The 22,073-nt window shown below is 43.5% G+C and overlaps 1 protein-coding gene across 1 annotated transcript in view; it reads right to left on the reverse strand.

Annotated features, from left to right (window-relative positions):
- Positions 1-10,834, reverse strand: part of LOC147449705 (small ribosomal subunit protein bS20c-like) — a 50,431-nt gene extending 39,597 nt beyond the window's left edge. The window contains exons 1-2 of the mRNA XM_086522065.1: positions 10,645-10,834; positions 10,399-10,577 (exon numbers count right to left, since the gene is read on the reverse strand). Coding sequence (XP_086378191.1) covers positions 10,399-10,577; positions 10,645-10,777 — 312 coding nt within the window. The 5' untranslated portion in view covers positions 10,778-10,834. The remainder of the gene's footprint in view (positions 1-10,398; positions 10,578-10,644) is intronic.
- Between the last annotated feature and the right edge of the window lie 11,239 nt (positions 10,835-22,073).

The raw sequence follows: 22,073 nt of genomic DNA on the forward strand, positions 1-22,073 counted from the left end.
CTTCATAAAAATAAAGCAAAGGGTCTTTCTCTCTCTTAGGCTTTAATAAAATAAAGCAAGCCCAAAAAGCCCCAGCGTAAGCTTTCAGCCAGAATTGAGTAGCCAAAAAAGCAGGTCCTCAACGTAGCCATCCAACAAAGCTACTGTTGCTAATTGGACTATTTTCTAATTTTTAATGATTAATTTCTTTCTCTAGGATATTTCATTGTGTACACTAAGAACTGTTAAAAGATTGTAGCTACAGGAAGCGCCATCAAGAACGGACAACTCTGATGTGTCATTTGATGGGTGACGGTAAACATCGCGAAGGAGTTTCCGTAAGTTCGGTGGAAAGGGCCGGATTACGAGTGCCCCTGATGCGTCACATGATGGGTGACAAATGCATCAGAAAGGGGGCATTCCGTAGGCTGAGGAGGAAATCCGAACTGAGTAAGAAAATACGCGTAAGAACGCAAGCACAAGAATAAAGATGGGTTCATAGAAGCTTTTTACGAAAAGCAGGAACTTTCGCGGGAGGGCAGATGCTTTCCCGCGAGGAGTCTGTGTCTGCATTGCATCTGTGCCCGTGTTCTGCACCCGGGGACGCCTGGAATGTGTTCGTGTAGCATTGTTTTCACTAACTGAGTGAGTTTTTAAAGTTTAAACAAGTTCACACTTTATTTTATAAAGTGGCCGGTCACTTTTAAGTGACCAGCCCTCTTATAATAAAAAAAGCAATGCCCTAAAAATCCTACGTTAAAACTCTACAAAAAAAGCCTACGCAAGGCTGGCTGAATTCAGCGATTTCTCTCTCTCCTCTCGCTAGGGGCGCCAGGCTTTTGCTTTTCGGCTCCTATTCCCGCCGGGTGCAAGGGCCTATAAAAGGGCAGTTAGCGTTCCAATTTTACACACGCCAGGAGCAGCAGGAGGAGTTAGCGCTGAGAATTTGGAGCAGTCATTGCGAAGGAAATTCAGCAAGTGTTCGTGTGACGACTGAGTACGGAGGTCGCTTTTCCGAGCAAGGAGCTACAGGCATAATTTGTTGATACGCATTGTGAGCTATTGCTTTGTGTGGTTGTTTTGCAGGAATCCTCCCTCACGGGAAGTCCCTCACGAGAAGTACGACCTTTGCGTCTAAGTCCCTCTCAGGAAGTACAGCTTCACGCCTAAGTCCCTTACGGGAAAGTACGGCCTCGTGCCTAAGTCCTTCACGGGAAAAGAACGACCTTCGGGTCTAAGATTACCGAACGGAGGGGTTTCCTCGGATTCTTGTGCTTGTATATGAACTTTCCCTGAATAAAGAATACTCTTGACGGGGGGACCAGCCCATCTTCTAGTCCCCAATACTGTGTCGATCTTCTCCCTTCTCTCACATTTGCAAAGTATTTTATTTTTCAGATTTCTAAGTGCTCGTGTACACTCCCGTTTTGTGAAAGTGGTATCAGAGCTCGGACTCCTCTCTTTCTCTGCAAAGAAGGACGATTCCGGGAAGAACGGGAAGAACCATGTCGAGCCAAGGGAGAAGCGTTGAAGAGGAGCTTCAACAAGTGCGAGCTCAGCTTGCGGATTTGCAACAAATATTACTATTGCCAGATGTCCAAAAGCTCTTGGGCGGAATGAAGAGAACGAATGGAACCGATGTAGCCAGGCATCCAGACCACACTGTTGGCGTGAGACCAGAGGAAGAAAGAGAAGAAGAACGTGCCGAGGTGCACAAAGGATCTTCGGATCGGAATGAACGGCCTACTCCAAGGAAAGGCCAGGAAAAAGCGCTCTCTTTGCTAGACGAGAGCAAGGACATCTCTATTTCATCTCCATCTTACTCCCCTGATTATACTTCTACTTCTCAATCTTCTCACCAGAAGAAGGAAGCCCCTACTACTACTACCCTACATCAACCTAAAGATAAGCCTCGATTCAAGAAGCATGGTCGCAAGTCTCAACATCGCATGAGAGTCTTCAAATCGGGCGACAAGGACATCAAGTTCGAAACCTACAACGGACGGAGAGATATATCCAAAGCATTGTCCTTCATCAGACAGTTTGAAGTCGCCTTTACCAATGGGCACTTCACAAAAAGATCCAAATTGCGCCATGTGGGGATGCACCTCGAGGAAACGGCCAGTAATTGGTGGTTAGCCAAGATTCTGGAAGGTTCTCAGGCCAGAACTTGGGAGAGATTCAAATCTGAATTTTATGAACAGTTTCTTCCACCCAACTTCGAGCAGGACATACGGAAGGAATGGGATTGGCTCGCCCAGAAGGAACATGAGAGAGTCACGACCTATGTGGACAAGTATTGGTCGGTTCTTCTGAAGGTCACTCCCTTCATGAAGATTGCCAACGAGGAAAAGAAACGAAAGTTCGAAGCGGGTCTCCAGCCGCAGCTTCGAAAGAGTATGAAAGTGTATCCGCATGACACTCTTCAGAGGATGATGGAGTCAGCAATCATTGCTGAGGATTTGCACTCAACTAGGACGCCCAGAAAAATGGAGCATAGCACTTACCGTGCGAGACAAAGAGGGGTCTACGATGACCAAGGGGGCCAAGGAAGAAAACGTCCTCCATCTAGGGACCATGATCATTCTAAGAAGCCAGAGGGCAATGGCAAGCGAACTAAGTATCTCTCTCCTACTCAACTCCAAACCTTCAGAGGAAGGAAGATGCTTCTACTGTGGAGAGAGGACATATGAAGCCAGACTGCCCTCTAAAGAAGCAACGGGAAGAACAAGCCCCTACGAGGCAAGATAAAGCAAGGAAGGAACCCGCTCCACCAAGCTTGAACTCTATTCCAGATGTTCAAGGAAACACAGAAACGGAGAAAGGGAAGCGTCAGCTTATGAAGGGCTGGGGGTCTTTGAACAACCAGCGAGTGCTGATTCTTCATGATCCAGGATCCACGGATAACTTCATCTCCCTGGATACTGCAGAACGTTTGTGCCTCACACCGGCTCAGCTTGGCACACCGGTTACATCTGGATCGGCATTCGAGGGGTTGACAACCAATGCGACTCCCGTGTAAGGACAGCTCAATCTTCGAATTGGCGAGTACAAGGACCACGAATCATTTTTGATGGCACCCATCGAGGGATGTGATATCATCTTGGGTATGCCATGGCACTTCCACATGACACCTGTCCCCGATTATGTGGAAAAGACCCTCACTTTTGATCATGGGGGTAAGAAAATAAAGATTCATGCTGATGTAGGAGATTTGCAGTTCCCAATTGTAAGTCATATCTCCATTAAGAAAGAAATGAAGAAGTGTGTTTCTGCTTACTTGATTTTTGCACGTGAGAAGGATAAAACTAGTGGGGATTCACTCTCTAGTCTGGAAATTAAGCGTTTTCAATTTATTAAAAAGTACAAAGATTGTTTCATAGAAACACTCCCTGATGAACTACCTTCGGTACGCCCGGAAGATCACCGCATAGATCTCATACCGGGTAGCTCGCCTCCCAATCAACCCCCTTATCGGGTGAGTCTTGCTCAGCAAGAGGAAATTCTGAAGCAAGTCAACGAGCTTCTAGAGAAAGGGTTAGTACGGCCAAGTGCTTCACCTACTGCTCTCCAATTCTACTGGTGCAGAAGAAAGATGGCACGTTTCGAATGTGCATAGACTATAGGTCTTTAAACAAGATCACGGTCAAGAATCGCTTTCCGATCCCTCGGATTGATGATATACTTGATAAGTTGCAGGGTGCAAGTGTCTTTAGTCGCATAGACTTAAAGAGTGGGTATCATCAGATACGGATCGCCCATGAGGATGTCCATAAGACTGCTTTCCACACAACCTTTGGACTATATGAATTTTTGGTAATGCCTTTCGGCTTGACCAATGCTCCTGCGACATTCAATCGCATGATGGACCGCATTTTCAGCCCGTATCGAGCTTTTACGGGAGTATTCTTTGACGACATACTCATCTTCTCTAAGTCAGAAGAGAAACATCGAAAGCACTTGGACCTAGTGTTTCAAGAATTGCGAAAGCATGAGTTGCATGTGAATGCAAAGAAGAGCGAGTTCTTTCTCTCAGAGATACACTATCTCGACCATATAGTCTCTCACAATCAAGTGAGTATGGATCCTGCCAAGATCCGAGTGGCAGAAGATTGGCCTATTCCCACTACGGTAAATGATGTACGTAGCTTCCTGGGATTATGTTCGTATAATCGAAGGTTTGTCCGAGGATTTGCCCATGTAGCACGACCACTTCATGATTTGACAAAGAAGAAGATTCCTTTCAGATGGGGATCGAGACAACAAGGAGCTTTTGATCGGCTCAAGTACTTGCTAAGCCATGGACCTATTTTGATAGTGCCTGACTTAAGGAAACCATTTGAGGTTCACTGCGATGCTTCAGGCGATTGCATCGGAGCAGTCTTAAACCAAGAAGGCCATGCAGTGGCCTACGAAAGCAGACGGCTTAAGGATGCAGAGTTGCATGCATCAATCTACGAAAAGGAACTCACGGCTGTGATTCACGCCTTATCCAATTGGAAGCACTATCTTCTAGGAGCGGATTATGTGATCAAGACTGATCACCAGAGTTTGCGGTATTTTCTTACGCAAAGGAAACTATCTAAGAAGCAGATGAGATGGGCAAACTTTTTGTCTATGTTTCACTTCCAGATCCTTCACACGGCTGGGAGTAAGAATGTGGTCGCGGACGCATTGTCTAGGCGGCCAAGGGTGAACGCTATCACTTCGGTGTATCACCAAGAATTAGAAGCACTACCGGATTTGTATCCGAATGATCCAAACTTCTCCACCGTTTGGGGAAAGCTACATCATGGAGAGAATGAGTTTCCCTATTCCATTCGGGACGGTTATCTCTACCACCATCAGACCATATGTGTGGCGGAACCATTAAGAAAGAAGATCATGGATGAAGCACACACTTCGCCTTATGCGGGTCATCGGGGTATTCTCCCTACGACCTTAGCAATGGAAAGATATTTCTTTTGGCCTAGCCTTAAAGCAGACATTGATAAGTATGTCAGGGAATGCTTGGTTTGCCAAAAAGTGAAGTATGATCGGCATAACACGCCTGGGTTGCTACAACCATTGTCTGTGCCTAATGAACCTTGGGAAAGTATTGCCATGGATTTCATCATGGACCTCCCTAGAACTCAGACTGGAAATGACGCGATATGGACCATTGTGGACAGGTTTAGCAAGCAAGCACACTTTATACCAGTCAAAAAAACGATCAAAGCAGATCATATGGCTAGGGTTTTCTGGCACATATCTTTGTGCATCATGGAATGCCTAAGTCTATTGTGAGTGATCGAGATCCTCGCATGACCGGAAATTTTTGGCGTGCCTTGATGGATAATCTTGGTACGAAGTTGAATTTTTCATCTGCCTACCATCCTCAAACGGACGGGCAAAGTGAGATAGCCAATTCCACAGTATTGGATATGTTAAAAGCTTATGTGTCAGACCGGCAATCTGACTGGGAGAAATATTTGCCTCTTGTCGAGTATGCGTATAACAATACCATACACTCATCGACGGGGAAAGCACCTTTTGAGATTCTCTATGGTAAGCCTTTGCTTCCACCGATCCTTTTAACTAAGGATAAGATCTTTGAAGCAGATGAATTTGTCAAGGATTTGGACACGGCCTACGGGCAAGTTAGCAGAGCTATTCTACGCTCTCAGGAAAAGCATAAGAAAGCTGCAGACAAGCACAGGAGGAATCTAGACTTAACAGTCGGACAGTTAGTCTTACTCAAGTTTGAGAAGGCAAGACTTAAGAAACAAGCGTCTCATAAGGGGAAGGTGGTAAAACTTTCTACCCGTTATTATGGGCCTTTTAAGATCACTGAGCAAGTGAATGATGTCACCTTCCGATTAGAGCTACCGCCTAATTGGAGGATCCATAATGCTTTCCATGTCAGTTTACTCCAGCCGTATGTGGGACCGCCTCCGAGTCAGCCTAGTGCTGAGGAACCTCCTGAGGTTGAGGAAACAGAAGAAATACTCCAACCGGAACAGATAGTAAGTCATCAGGAGCGGCCCCTCAAGTCCGGAAAAATAACACGGAAGTATTTGGTTAAGTTTAAGAACTATTCGAATCTAGATGCTCAGTGGATGACGCAGGAGGAATTAGCAGCTTATCCCGAGATACTAGAGGTATATGTTCAAGCACTACAGTTGAGGTCAACTATTTAGAAGCCAGAGGGATGTTGCTAATTGGACTATTTTCTAATTTTTAATGATTAATTTCTTTCTCTAGGATATTTCATTGTGTACACTAAGAACTGTTAAAAGATTGTAGCTACAGGAAGCGCCATAAAGAACGGACAACTCTGATGTGTCATTTGATGGGTGACGGTAAACATCGCGAAGGAGTTTCCGTAAGTTCGGTGGAAAGGGCCGGGTTACGAGTGCCCCTGATGCGTCACATGATGGGGACGAATGCATCAGAAAGGGGGCATTCCGTAGGCTGAGGAGGAAATCCGAACTGAGTAAGAAAATACGCGTAAGAACGCAAGCACAAGAATAAAGATGGGTTCAAAGAAGCTTTTTACGAAAAGCAGGAACTTTCGCGGGAGGGCAAATGCTTTCCCGCGAGGAGTCTGTGTCTGCATTGCATCTGTGCCCGTGTTTTGCACCAGGGGACGCCTGGAATGTGGTCGTGTAGCATTGTTTTCACTAACTGAGTGAGTTTTTAAAGTTTAAACAAGTTCACACTTTATTTTATAAAGTGGCCGGTCACTTTTAAGTGACCAGCCCTCTTATAATAAAAAAAGCAATGCCCTAAAAATCCTACGTTAAAACTCTACAAAAAAAGCCTACGCAAGGCTGGCTAAATTCAGCGATCTCTCTCTCTCTCTCCTCTCGCTAGGGGCGCCAGGCTTTTGCTTTTCGGCTCCTATTCCCGCCGGGTGCAAGGGCCTATAAAAGGGCAGTTAGCGTTCCAATTTTACACACACCAGGAGCAGCAGGAGGAGTTAGCGCTGAGTATTTGGAGCAATCATTGCGAAGGAAATTCAGCAAGTGTTCGTGTGACGACTGAGTACGGAGGTCGCTTTTCCGAGCAAGGAGCTACAGGTATAATTTGTTGATACGCATTGCAAGCTATTGCTTTGTGTGGTTGTTTTGCAGGAATCCTCCCTCACGGGAAGTACGACCTTTGCGTCTAAGTCCCTCTCGGGAAGTACGGCTTCACGCCTAAGTCCCTTACGGGAAAGTACGGCCTCGTACCTAAGTCCTTCACGGGAAAAGAACAACCTTCGGGTCTAAGATTACCGAACGGAGGGGTTTCCTCGGATTCTTGTGCTTGTATATGAACTCTCTCTGAATAAAGAATACTCTTGACGGGGGGGGCCCAGCCCTATCTTCTTGTCCCCAATATTGTGTCAATCTTCTCCCTTCTCTCACATTTGCAAAGAATTTTATTTTTCAGATTTCTAAGTGCTCGTGTACGCTCCCGTTTGGTGACAGATACTGCAAAACTGTTGCCACGTCATCTGTCCGTGAAATGCGTCGCAATTAGCGGAGGCTGCCACGTCAACATTACTGGTTTTTTTGCAGAGGGTGTGTGTGTATAGCAGGCAGCCACGTCACTGTTTGGGACACCGTACAACTCTGCCATGTCAGCAATCATCGTAAAATCCGGAAATCCATACAATCTGCCATGTCAGCAAGCCAGTGCAAAATGCGGAATTCCGTATAGGATGTCACGTCATCAGCTTTTATCCTTTTTTTGTATGTGTGTGTGGGTTGCTTTACTTTAGGCCCTGTCGAGCATGAACCTTAAGTTGGTTGAATCTTCTTCTACTTCTTTTGTTTCTTCTCTTAGGGTTTAGGCCCCTCGGCCAAGAGCTACAAGTCAGCTCCGTTCTTAAGTGGCTTGACACATCTGCAATTTGTGACATGTACAATACACGTACTTAGACGTATTTTTTAGAATCAAAACTAAAATACATCAACTTTTTGAGATATACTACTTTAATAAGGACAAATGAAGCGGGTCATGCACCTCCGCAATGAATCTTCAATGTTTAATCAGCATACATAAACAAGCATCATGAAGCTCAAAACACACTTAATCAACTAGCAAAAGACATTAGAATAGCATACATTTTGAGCAAAAAAACACTAGAATAGAAAACGTTATAAGACGTACTGTACGTTTCAATACGGGACATCCCATATTATAAATAAAGTACGCGTATTATAGCTGCTATAATTGTGAGCCAGATTCCCGACTTGGGATGTCCAGGGCTGTTACACATATAGCACGAAAGGAATCACTGTATCACGGTCGTTGTTAAACCATTCATAGAACCAATGTAGATAGATGTTCAATGATAAGATCCAAAACCGATCTACATTGTAAATCCGTCTCCACTCACGATGAAACCCTCATAGAAGATCTTGAATCCACTATCACGTACGAGTCATTGACCTCCACTCACACAAAAGGAAAGTTGCACTCCATTGCTGGTGGTGTTTCTTTATTTTATCAATCAATTATCGAGGATACAATTATTCTGTGTAACCACACTCAATTCATTATAGCTCAGACCCTTGACCATTATTTGATAGTTACTTGAACAGAAAGCAAGTTAAAAATCATCTGCCAAAACAACTAAGCATAGAAGCACCTAAAAGTTATCTATTTGATCGTCGGCACCCCATGAATAAACCCCATCAAAAAATAAGCCACGTCATCAAAAAATAGGATCAGTCATTTGTACACTTTGAGACATCGCTACACGGTAATTAGGACAAGGTATTTCGACTATGGCCTCTATCCATTGAGTACTTCCTTGTCATCTCGGTGGGTGTGTCTTCTTGTCTAATGCATATCGCAACATCATCAAGTTGTGACAAGAATGCATTAGTAGTCTTCTCAAGCAAATGCAACTTGACTGCATAAACTAGCAACATAGGAGCTCTCCCTCTAGCCATGGATTCCTTCACACCCTTCACCGATATGCCCTTTCAATGAATTCGCTTTGGAGATCCAAAGAGGATCCTAGGATTCTGCCCAAACTTACCAAAACAGTCTTCTTCCTGAATGTTCTCTATGCACTAGGCTCACATTCTTGCGGTCATATTTCTTGTGTTGGTTACTCTCTCTCTCCCGGCCTCGGCCTATGCCTTCTATTACGAAAAAGCCCTCGCAATGGATATTCAAACACAACCTTCAAACAATATAAAATGAGATAAAATTGTAATTTCTCCAAGCACTATATCTATCCACCAATCAACCATACGAGCATACCAATAACTCATAGAGTGTAGAGTACAAGCCCTTTGTATATATGCTACCATATAAACTATGAGGGAGCCTATGAGTCCAAGTGGGATCCTAAACACAGTTAGTGCCTTATAAGACCATACTTCATGAGCCATCATACAAAATTTGTATAAGACTCCGGTGGTGATGGATAAATTTAGCCATGATAAAGGCCTCGGCTTAAATTGTAAGAGCATTTCTACGAACACAATCAAAATAAAATGAACAAGACCCTAAGCTAAATCATAAAAAGGCTATTATCAATTGAGTTCCCCATTCTTATCATATTATTCCTGTTGTATGTATTGCATCATTCCATAAGAAGAAGTGTGAAAGAGTAGAATTTTTTTCTTGAACATTTTTTCCAAACACTTTCAACATTCTCTTGAAGGTGTACCCTTTTTTAGAAGGTATGGAATAAAAGAGATTTCTATAACGTAGATTGCAATTAGGATTTCTAGAAACAAAGAGCACCACATTCAGCTATGCAGAATTTTGAAAGAGGAACATTGAAAAAGTATAGGACATAGGAGAAATATCCATCTCCGTTTATTCTAGGCCTTTACTTTAAACATCTACTTCTCAATGCGAAGGAACTTGAAAATCTTAAAATCTTAAATGTCCAGTTGTAAGTAGTACAGGGAAAAATGTGCATTGATATGTGCAATCATTCACCAGTATTAAATACTTGATAGCATTTAGTTCTTAGGAGAAGAGAAAGACGCATAGCGTACCTCATTTTCCCCAACCCCAAGACTTTTATAGAGCCATGATGCTGATTACCAATATGCTGCATGGGGTGCTAAGACCTTCTCCTACTTTTGATATGCAATTAGTATTGCTGTTGAAAAGACTCTGATGCCAGACATTCATAGACTAGAAAAATGTTTTTGCAGACACACAGGATAGTAAGAAGTGAGTCTCTCTCTCTCTCTCTCTCTCTCTCTCTCTCTCTCTCTCTCTCTCTCTCAAGTGTGGTAGATTGGTTATGCCATTTCCCTCTTGAATAACAAGTCTTGAGTTCAACTCTCGTCGGATAGATCTTTGAGGTCTCTTGGGATAGTTTCCTACAACGATAAAATCCTCTTCTTCTTCTTCTTCTTCTTCTTCTCTCTCTCTCTCTCTCTCTCTCTCTCTCTCTCTCTCTCTCTCTCTCTCTACCTTCTTCATGCGAGTGCGAATCTCTGATTTCTGAGCCTTGTTACGCACACGCCGATTCTCTGCTTGACGAGCTCTCTTGACAGCAGAATCAGCCTTCTTTTTATGGGTTGGGGCAGCTGCGGCGACTATAATGGAGGCACGCCGTCTGACATCCGAGACAGAGAATCCCCTAAAGGCCACTGCGGCAACCCAGGCATGTAAGCAAGACATATGCGAAACACATGAACGGAGCAAAGAGGGGCTTACCGTGAGCTAGTGGAGTGAAACTGTGCGAGGAAGCGAGACGCAGATTTCCAGGTTTGGGAGAAGAGGTGGAGGCGCAGGAGGTCGAGGAGTGGAGAAGGGAGAGGCGCGAAAAAGGAAGCGTTGCCACTGCCATGGCTACCCACTCTGCTGCCTCGCTACCGAGCTTATTATTAAGAGCACTTTGGCTGTATAACGTCCTCGTCAAGGTTATGCCGTGATAAGTAACTAGTTTGCCTTGATTGACTCACTCTGCAGACAGTGAGAAGTAAAATAGCGATAGTGGTGTGGATTTTATCGCCTGGCATAGCTTGTGATGATGACTCCACAGCATATCTCCTCGAAGCTTTCGTCAAAAGCTTTATGACCTCGCATCACAAATGAGATTTTACATGAAAAGATGTATGAATGTAAACAGTTACACATTATAATAAAAATTGAACGAAATGCATTTCGTGCACTTACGATGTTCGTGCCCGTAAAAAAAAAAAAAAAACCATACATATGTATGGTGTGGAGTTGGCACCGTTCTCCATATTTATAATAATATCGTAAAGAACATGCCCTTCCCCCTCCCATTTTTATCCCTTTCAGTGTTGAAGGGGGACTTATGCTTCTCCCCCAGTGTTGGAGGGACTTTCTTATTGTAAAAATACTAAAGCTTTACAAGGAAGAACTCACTACCGATGTTTTATGAAGACATGTATTATTCCACGTTGCCTTGCCGTGGCGTATTGTCTATGTGTTCCTTTGTCAGACATCACAAAAATTCTTCAGCCTTTGTCACCTTCATTTATAATCTTTTGAATAAAAATGATGTAAATTTATTGCCTAAAGTGTACATATTTAATCTAAGTACTTTTAAGATCACACAGAGAAAACCAAAATACGAAATATAAGTGTACCTTTGGTATGGGTCGTATAGATCAACGCACCATCTTGGATGGAGCCGCTTCTAGACCTTCCTTGCATTGTTCTCCCACCTTCCCTCGAGTATACGTTACCATCGTCATCCATTTTGCGACTTCTGCAAATATGTCGATTGATGTTGAGTCCGTCGTATCGTTCGTCGGTAGGGTCACATGTACACATACACAAATTCGTACTCTTTGGGACACCCCATTCCTTGCTTTGCATCTGCTGAAAACAGCCTAGAGATTTCTAGCGGCGCCCTTTTGGAGCAAATCTTGCAATCATGAGGGAGGCCATCACTTCGAATCTGTTGAAAACATACCAGAGCTATCACTTCAAATATGTTTAAAATAGACTAGAGCTTTATGGCCTGCCCCCTGTGGGGTAAATCCTACAATCAGTACGTTCGAGGAGTCCACACTTTGGATAGGAAGCTTTTCAAGAAGTTCTGGTGCTCTCTGAAGTGTAAGTGTGGCTCTCTACTACATGAGCTGTAGGTTTTCTCTTTTGCTTCCTCGTGTTGAATGTTGTTTTAGCCCAATGCCAGTGTAGCGGGGTGATCTGACAGGCATGCGTATGCAACAAGTATGATGTTACGACTCCAGCAAGGCCCTCCTCCCTTCTGCTTACTACTTGCTAGCATGTCAACATATTTAAGGTTTTTGATAGCCTCGTTGACAGTACATATGGGATGAAGTTGGAGAAATCCATGGAGAGAGAGAGAGAGAGAGAGAGAGAGAGAGAGAGAGAGAGAGAGAGAGAGACAAGATGTTGCTACAGCTTGAACAAGAATGCCTCAAAGTATATCAAAAAAAAGTTGACCAAGCAAGCCATTCCACGGCTCCCCTGCATTAGTTGACTGAATGGTGAGAGATACACTCGCTTTGCATCCGCTGAAAACAGCCTAGAGCTTTTTGTCCCTACTCCTGTTTCGCATATCCCGTAATCAATGCATTCCAAGAGACGACATTCCGGACAAGAAGCTCCTCAAGCAACAAGAGCTTTTTGTCCCTGCTCCTGTTGCGCATATCCCGTAATCAGTGCGTTCCAAGAGACGACATTCCGGACAAGAAGCTCCTCAAGCACTTTTTATGCTTTCTAAAGCGTACCACATTTGACATACATATCGACCAAGGGAGTGCCAACCACGACCTCTATTTTCAAAAGCCCCAGACAAACAAAGAAATTGTAAATTTTTGTGCCCATATCAACATCTTATGTAGAGCCACATACCTTCAAGATGCATACGTAGGTGATTGCATCCGGACAAAGGCTCTCACTATGCATCTGCTGAAAACATCCTAGAGCTTTCTAGCCCTACTCCCGTTGTGCGTATCCCGCAATCAGTGCATTCCAAGAGATGTTGTTCCGAACGAAAACCTCCTAGAGCACTAATTGTGCTTTCTCAAGTGCACCACATTTGGCATACACATCGACCAAGGGAGTGTTAGCATGGCATCTCTTTTCAATAGCATATGAGTAACAATATCATCATAAATTTCAGTCCATATCAGCTTCTTGCGTAGAGCTACATGCCTTTAAGATATACATGTAGGCGATTGCATCTGGAGATAGCTATCGCTTCACATCTGCTGAAAACAGTCCACAGGTCCTCTTATGCATATCCTGCATTCAGTGCATTCCAAGAGATGCCACTTCAAACAGTAAGCTCCTCAAGCACTTTTTGTGCTTTCTGAAGTGCACCACGTTTGGTATACATGCCAAGACAGTGCCAAGTACCTCGTTTTTCTTTCGATAACCTCTGGCTAACAATATCATCGTGAATTCTTTTTCCCATATCAGCATCTGCATAATGCCACATGCCTTGAAGATACAAGCGTAGGTGATTGCATTTAGGAGAGCTGCCCTCTCTTTGCATCTGCTGAAAACAGCCCAATGCTACGACCCTGTTTGGCATATCTAACAATATCATCGTGAATTCTTTTGCCCATATCAGCATCTGCACAATGCCACATGCCTTGAAGATACAAGCATAGGTGATTGCATTTGGGAGAGCTTCCCTCTCTTTGCATCTACTGAAAACAGCCCAGCGCTAGGACCCTGTTGGGCATATCTTGCAATCAATGCATTCCACAAGACGACATCCCGCATAGTAAGCTCGTCAAAGACTTGTTGGGATGCCTTCAAGCTGCACGTGTAGGCGATTGCATCCGGAGCTTGAGACCCTCTCTTTGTATATGCTGAAAACAGTCTAGAGATTTGCTCTCTCTCTCTCTCTCTCTCTCTCTCTCTCTCTCTCTCTCTCTCTCTCTCTCTCTCTCTCTCTCTCTCTCTCTCTCTCTCTCTCTCTCTCTCTGTGCTCCGCGCACCTGATTCTCTCTCTCTCTCTCTTCCCGGCTACGGTATCATCATGAATTTCTGTGTCCATATCAGCATCTTGCATAGAACTACATGCCTTTAAGATAGTGATTGTGTCTGGAGATAGCTCTTGCTTCACATCTGTTGAAAACAGTTCACAGCTTCCTAGCCCTGGTCCTCTTGTGCATATCCTGCATTCAGTGCATTCCAAGAGATGCCGCTCCGAACAATAAGCTTCTCAAGCACTTTTTGTGCTTTCTCAAGTGCACCACATTTAATAAACATGCCAAATCTTTCTCCAATAGCCTCTTGATGAACAATGCTATCATGAATTTTCTCAACCATGTCAACATCTTGTGTAAGGTCACAAACGACATGGAAAATTTCTTTTAACACAAATCAATCATAATTAGGAACTAACAAGACAAGATGATTGGTGAAGGACGACATGACATATCATATTAACAAATAGCAATCATAATCTACAGAGGGCAACCAGCCAACCAACCAAGAAACACCTACATTACAAGATACTCCTGGGAATTAAGACTTCACTGATGTTCTTGCTCTAGGGATCAGCCAAATGTGTGGCAAGATTCTCGAGAGGCCAAGTGCCAGGGTAGGTTACTGCTTGGATGGCAAAGCCCACAATGGCAATGAGGGCAAGACGACCATTTTTCAACTCCTTCACCTTATACTCCTCAAACTTCTTAACATCCTTGGAGAAACCAAGAGGGTCAAATGCCCCCCCTGGATACTTCCTTCTCTCAGGGTCTTTCTCCTCATTTCTTAAAGCCTCTGAAAAAGCAATGGCAAAAAATTTGAAGGCAATAATGAAGTACTGGCGTAGCTGCCCACTTATGTGCATCCACCCAGTTGGCATACAAGTGAGACGAGAACCATTGCTGCAGGCGAGGGCAGGTGCGAAGGAGGAAGCGCCGCACCCAGAAATCTGGATTTGGGTAAAGGAACTGACAGCGCAGGCACCAGCTGGTGCAAGTAGGCATTGCCCTCACGTCTTCTGCTGCACACGGGGTAGCAATCGCTCTCTTGATCACACTTCACTGTTTCCTAGCTGCCTCTCTCTCTCTCTCTCTCTCTCTCTCTCTCTCTCTCTCTCTCTCTCTCTCTCTCTCTCTCTCTCTCTCTCTCTCTCTCTCTCTCTACTCTCACAAACACACACACACACAATCTTTGCGCAGTCGACTTCTACGTAGTACAAACGCTACATGCTTCACTAAGCTATTTCCAGCTTTTACTGCCTTCTTTTTCGGTGCTTACCCACACACTCTTTTTCAAAACAATAGCTTCCATAGCTTTTCCAACTTCTCTGTCTAATGAAAAGCAGCCAGATGGAGTGTCTCTCCTTGCAGCGATTCCAAAATCACTCTTAGATAATCAAGGTAAAGACTTTGTTAAGTCGATCGTAATAAGCCTCGATGAGAGATGGTAGACATCCATCTTGTCATCCCTCTCCTTTAAGTGCCACGGGTCCCAAAGCATGAGATCAATGGTCCTAATTGAAAGGTGAGATGACGGTTGATCTGGACCATTGATCGATTAAATCTAAACTCGGGATCTCGAATTTAGATTTCAAAAAATTAATCTCGGGAGGTTAGTCACGCGGACCTATGGAGATCTAATCTCGGGACGCCGTCGCTTCCCCAGCCAAGTTTTGAACCCTCACCATCAGCTTGAGGAGCATACGCCTTGACCAACATGTTCGCGTGCATTTCGTTGAAATAGATGTGATTTTACATCTATTTGAAGGTAAACTCGAGATCTCGACATAAAAACTAAACTCAAAATCCTGAGTTTAGCTTTTGTGGGCCCCACCATAAAAACTAAACTCAAGATCCCGAGTTTAGTTTTTACGTGCTGACGGCCGAGATTTACGAACGCCTTTGATTTTGCACAAGAGCCCTTGATCCCATGATTTGACACCCCGTGGTACTTAAAGTTGAGGCTTGTCATCCTTGGCACCTCAAGGCTCGTTTTGTAATTTTAGGGTGTGCTTAATTATAATTCACTCCAAAAAAAAAAACATCCTCGATAACTAGGTTGTATAATATCCTCAACCTCAAGGCCTTCCTTGAAAGAAGGTAGAGGATATATTCACCCACGAATTGTGGGTTTTGCAAATATATATATATATATATATATATATATATATATATATATATATCTCTTAACGTGAGAGGAGGATTATATCGTAGAGGAGATACATCTAAATGTGAGTGGAGGATTAAATCAAGAGATCTAGGTTTTTCGCCTACATAAGGCTTTCCTAGACCCTTGTGGACCATTGGATTAAGCTTGTTGTGAGCAATTGAGGACCATGGAAATTTGCTTGTTGGAACCACATGGCTACTTTATGAGTGTTAACACATGTTAACTAGGACGCTACACACACACACCCTAATATTTAAGAGTGAGCATTAACTTAGGGGCCACGTACACTCTCCCATCGTCTTATGAAGGCCAATGTGACTATTCACCTTGTTTGCTGGTATATTAGCTTTACCCTCACAAGAACAATACAACACCAAAGGCCATAAGGATTTCTTGCTTACCATTAGAAAATAGCCCACACTCATCATGCAAAGTAATAATTTTATTTAAGGGTTTGGGTCATGGTGCATACCCAATTTGGTTCAAGGCTTTGTGCAGCACAAGGTGGATAAAGTTAAAGTCAAGAGGAATACATCAGGAATGATAAGTATACACACAATTCGTATCAAGGCTTTTAGAACACAAATAATCAAACACCATAATTAAAATAGGGCACGTTATTAGCACAATACTATGGTTCTCAAATTGAGCAATGCTATTAGGGTTTGTATTAACTTCCTTATCATCTAGTCATTATATACAAAAAATTGAATAATGGCATCACACTTGGAACATAGTGATTGTGCTATTGATACTTACTCTCGGGTTTGTTACCAAGATATAGAGCCTTACTTATTAATGCTTACAATAGCACATAGTTTTGTAAACTAATTTCTCATTGGACCCCTAGAGAGGCTAGCCAATAGGCTCTAGGCACCTTATGAGGACAACATGGAGAGGAGTTTGACATTTGTCCTTGTTGCCTCCTTGGTCTAGGCTTGCCTTGTGTGAGGGTGTGTGTGTTCTCTCTCATGCCCCCTACTTGTAGGGCTTGCCTCCTCCTTGTAGGGATACTTGTTGATTTTTTGACACCTCAAGCCCCTCAACCTTGGGCCTTAAGCCCCCACAAGCTCGGCCCTTAAGCCCCTCAAGCTTGGATCGGATTCCCACCTCAAGTACAATCCTAGCATCTAAGCACCTCAAGCATCTCAGTCATCAAGCACCTCAAGAACCTCAAGCTTGGGCCTAGTTCCCACTTCAAGCACATCCCTAGCTTACCTAAGGTCCAAGGCTTTTCACACTAACTATTGGAGGTCTTTAATGAAAGTAACCCTAAGGTTTTTCAAGCTCCATTAGCATTTCTCTTTGATAGACCATCTCCCGTTTGGACCCATTACCTTTGGTCTCGTGCTGAGATGCATCTAAAGCACATATCTATATTCTAGCTCTTGTTCCCATTTATTCTCTTATATTAAGTGACCGGTTTAATATGAGAAAATCATTTGGGTATAGTTAGATATTATGTATTATGACAATATCCATCCATCTGATCGCTTACAAAGTTTTTTCGTCACGGCAAATGTAGTATCTCTATGGAGTTATTACAGATCTACCAATCTCCGTATGAGGTCGTGACTCGATATGGGTAATTTTAATAGGTTAACTAAACTCCAAAGTTAGCCACACTATTTGTTGACAATTTGTATAGGCTATACAGATTGTGCAACAATATTGTAAGTGATCGTGCTCCTCAGTTAAACAATCACTTTGAGAGGGCTATGTTTAAACAATGGGGAACGCAACTCATATCAGTTATGTGGATCATCCTGAGACCATGGGCACATTACAATATGGACATGTTGAAAGTTGCTCCAAGATACAAGAAGTATGCTGATCAGAAACATCGGCAACTCACTTTCATGAAAAGCTATGAAGTGGTATTTTTACATGTTCCAGTACCTTCAGAAAGTCCAAAAACTAGTCATTCATGTAATTACCTCTTAGGTGTTGTGACCCATTTCCAATAATGAAGAGAGTTCCCGATTTGGTCTATACACACTGATATTCTCCTGATAATAGGGACAACGTTGTCATCAATCAAGATATTTTAGTTGATTTCATTGAACCTCCCACATAGTAGGAACAGGGGGCATGGCCTTGAGTATATTCTTGACTATCATCAAGTGGGAAAACAATCGTGTTCTTATGAATGCCTCTTTCACTTTTGTTTTTGAGGACGAAAACGCTTCTCCAAGGGGGGAGAAATGTCAGGGCAAGGGTAGGACCAGGGGCCCTAAGCTACACATGCACGTTCAAGAGTCTCCTAAGTGATAGACTAAGAGCTTATAAAGGAGACAGGCGTCCTGTCCCTTGATATCTTCATACCGAGTATCCGCTTTGCAGCACCTAGATCTTTCATCGAAAAAGATTTAGATAGATCCTCTTTTAGGTCTTTGATGTCCTGCATGTTAGCACTTGAATCAACATGTCATCAATATACAACATTAGGATGATGAACTTCCCATCTCCCAAGTTCTTTGTGTAGACGCAATGACCTGAGTTGCATTTTTTTAATCCGTGATCCAACATCCATCGATCGAACTTCAAGTACCATTGTCTTTATGCTTGCTTTGAACCATACAAGCTCTTCTTTAATCTGCAAACCATTTTCTCCTTAACTTTAACTTCATATCCCTTTGATTGAAGCATGTAAATTTCCTCCTCTAAGTCACCGTGAAAGAATTCTGTATTTACATCCATTTGCTCAAGATTTAAAATTATGAGCAGCCACAAGGCTTAAGACAAGCCTAATTGAGTTCATTTTTACAACAGGAGAAAATATTTCATTGAAGTCAATACCTTGCTTTTGAGAAAACCCTTTCACCACAAGCCTAGACTTGTACCTTTTCCTCCAACCTTCTTCTTCCTTCAGCTTATACACCCTTTTTGCTGTAGTGCCCGCTTACCTTTAGGAAACTCAACCAACTCCCATGTTTACTTCATTAGCGTAGGAGCCAAAATCTCACTTCTGCCCTCTCGTTCGTCCACGTGGCTTTTCGTTTTGAAGGTCTGTACACCACCGAAGTTAAATAAAACAAGAACGTTGCTTTTCTTGCGCCATTCTGAAGGTCCGCACATCTGTCGGCAAGCATGGCCCTCCCTCAACAATTCACCAATGCGCCATCCCTCTCATCACCAACCACCTCGCGCGTGTCATAGCTCAGCATGGCAAATGCAAAGAGATGGCATCTCTCCAGATGCAATCACCTATGCTTGCATTTTGAAGGCATGTGGCACTATGCAACATGCTGATTTGCAAGACTTGCGCAACAGGGCCTTATAGGGCAGGAAGCTTTGGGTTGTTTTCAACATATGAGAAGAGAGGGCATCTCTCGAGATGCAATCACCTACTCTTTCGTGCTTGACACTAACTTGGTCGACTTGTCGACATGTATGGCAAATGTGGTCTGCCTCAGAAAGAAAACATGCTTGAGGAGCTTATTGTTCGAAATGTCGTCTCTTGCACTGTATTGATTGCGAGATATGCCCAATAGGACAAGGCCAGGAAGCTCCAGGCTATTTTCAGCAGATGTAAAGAGATGCCATCTCTCCAGATGCAATCACTTATGTACACTAGCATCTAAAAATCATGCGGCATTACCCAAGATGCAAGGAATCCATGATTATATTTTTAGTCAAAGGTTGTTGCTTGGTGGACATGTATGCCAAATACTTAAGATGACTCAGAAAAGTGCTTGACGAGCTTCATGTCCGGAATTTTGCTCCTTCGAACACACTGATTGTAGGATATGCTCAATAAGGACAACTGTGGGCTGTTTTCACCTGATGCAAAGAGATGGCATCTCTCAAGATGCAATCACCTATGCTTGCATTTTGAAGGCATGTAGCACTATGCAAGACGTTGATTGTGCAGGATTTTCCCAACAAGGGCCGGCAAGGCCTTACAAGGCAGGAAGCTTTGGGTTGCTCGCAACATCTGAGAAGAGAGGGCATCTCTTGAGATGCAATCACCTATGCTTTCGTGCTTGACACTAACTTGGTCGATTGGTCGACATGTATGGCAAATGTGGTCTGCCTCAGAAAGGAAACATGCTTGAGGAGCTTCTTGTTTGAAAAGTCGTCTCTTGGAGTGTATTGATTGCACGATATGCCCAACAGGACAGGGCCAGGAAGCTCCAGGCTATTTTCAGCAGATGCAAAGAGATGGCATCTCTCCAGATGCAATCACTTACGTACACTAGCATCTAAAAATCATGCGCCATTACCCAAGATGCAAGGAATCCATGATGATATTTTTAGTCAAAGATTGTTGCTTGGTGGACATGTATGCCAAATACTTAGGATGACTCAGAAAAGTGCTTGATGAGCTTCATGTCCGGAATGTTGTTCCTTAGAACACACTGATTGTGGGATATGCTCAATAAGGACACCTGTGGGTTGTTTTCACCTGATGCAAAGAGATGGCATCTCTCCAGATGCAATCACCTATGCTTTCATTTTGAAGGCATGTGGCACTATGCAAGACACTAGTTGTGCAGGATTTGCCCAACAAGGGCCGGCAGAGCCTTACAGGGCAGGAAGCTTTGGGTTGTTTTCAACATCTAAAAAGAGAGGGCATCTCTCGAGATGCAATCACCTACGCTTTCATGGTTGACACTAACTTGGTCGACATGTATGGCAAATGTGGTCTGCCTCAAAAAGAAAACATGCTTGAGAAGCTTCTTGTCCGAAATGTCGTCTCTTGGAGTGTATTGATTGCGAGATATGCCCAACAGGACAGGGCCAGGAATCTCAAGGCTATTTTCAGCTGATGCAAAGAGATGGCATCTCTCCAGATGCAATCACTTATGTACACTAGCATCTAAAAATCATGCGGCATTATCCAAGATGCAAGGAATGCATGATGATATTTTTAGTCAAAGGTTGTTTCTTGGTGGACATGTATGCCAAATACTTAGGATGACTCAGAAAAGTGCTTGACGAGCTTCATGTTTGGAATGTTGTTCCTACGAACACACTGATTGTGGGATATGCTCAATAAAGACAACTATGGGCTGTTTTCACCTGATGCAAAGAGATGGCATCTCTCCAGATGCAATCACCTATGCTTGCATTTTGAAGGCATGTGGCACTATGCAAGACGCCGATTGTGCAGGATTTTCCCAACAAGGGCCGGCAAGGCCTTACAGGACAGGAAGTTTTGGGTTGTTTTCAACATCTGAGAAGAGAGGGTATCTCTCGAGATGCAATCACCTACGCTTTTGTGCTTGCCATGCTTACCTCAACAATTCACCAGTGCGCCATCCCTCTCATCACCAACCACCTCACCTTTGTCATAGCTCAGCATGGCAAATGCAAAGAGATGGCATCTCTCGAGATGCAATCACCTATGCTTGCATTTTGAAGGCATGTGGCACTATGCAACATGCTGATTTGTAGGATTTGCGCAACAGGGCCTTATAGGGCAGGAAGCTTTGGGTTGTTTTCAACATCTAAGAAGAGAGGGCATCTCTCGAGATGCAATCACCTATGCTTTCGTGCTTGACACTAGCTTGGTCGACTGGTCGACATGTATGTCAAATGTGGTCTGCCTCGAAAAGAAAACATGTGTGAGGAGCTTATTGTTCGAAATGTCATCTCTTGGAGTGTATTGATTGCGAGATATGCCCAACAGGACAGGGACAGGAAGCTCCAGACTATTTTCAGCAGATGCAAAGAGATGGCATCTCTCCAGATGCAATCACTTACGTACACTAGCATCTAAAAATCATGCGGCATTACCCAAGATGCAAGGAATCCATGATGATATTTTTAGACAAAGGTTGTTGCTTGGTGGACGTGTATGCTGAATACTTAAAATGACTCAGAAAAGTGCTTGATGAGCTTCATGTCCGGAATGTTGTTCCTTCGAACACACTGATTGTGGGATATGCTCAATAAGGACAACTGTGGGTTGTTTTCACCTAACGCAAAGAGATGGCATCTCTCCAGTTGCAATCACCTATGCTTGCATTTTGAAGGCATGTGGCACTATGCAAGACCCTGATTGTGCAGGATTTGCCCAACAA

This window comes from Adiantum capillus-veneris, chromosome 10, assembly GCF_014529385.1.
Source record: "Adiantum capillus-veneris isolate H3 chromosome 10, ASM1452938v2, whole genome shotgun sequence".
Classification (NCBI taxonomy): Eukaryota; Viridiplantae; Streptophyta; class Polypodiopsida; order Polypodiales; family Pteridaceae; genus Adiantum; species Adiantum capillus-veneris.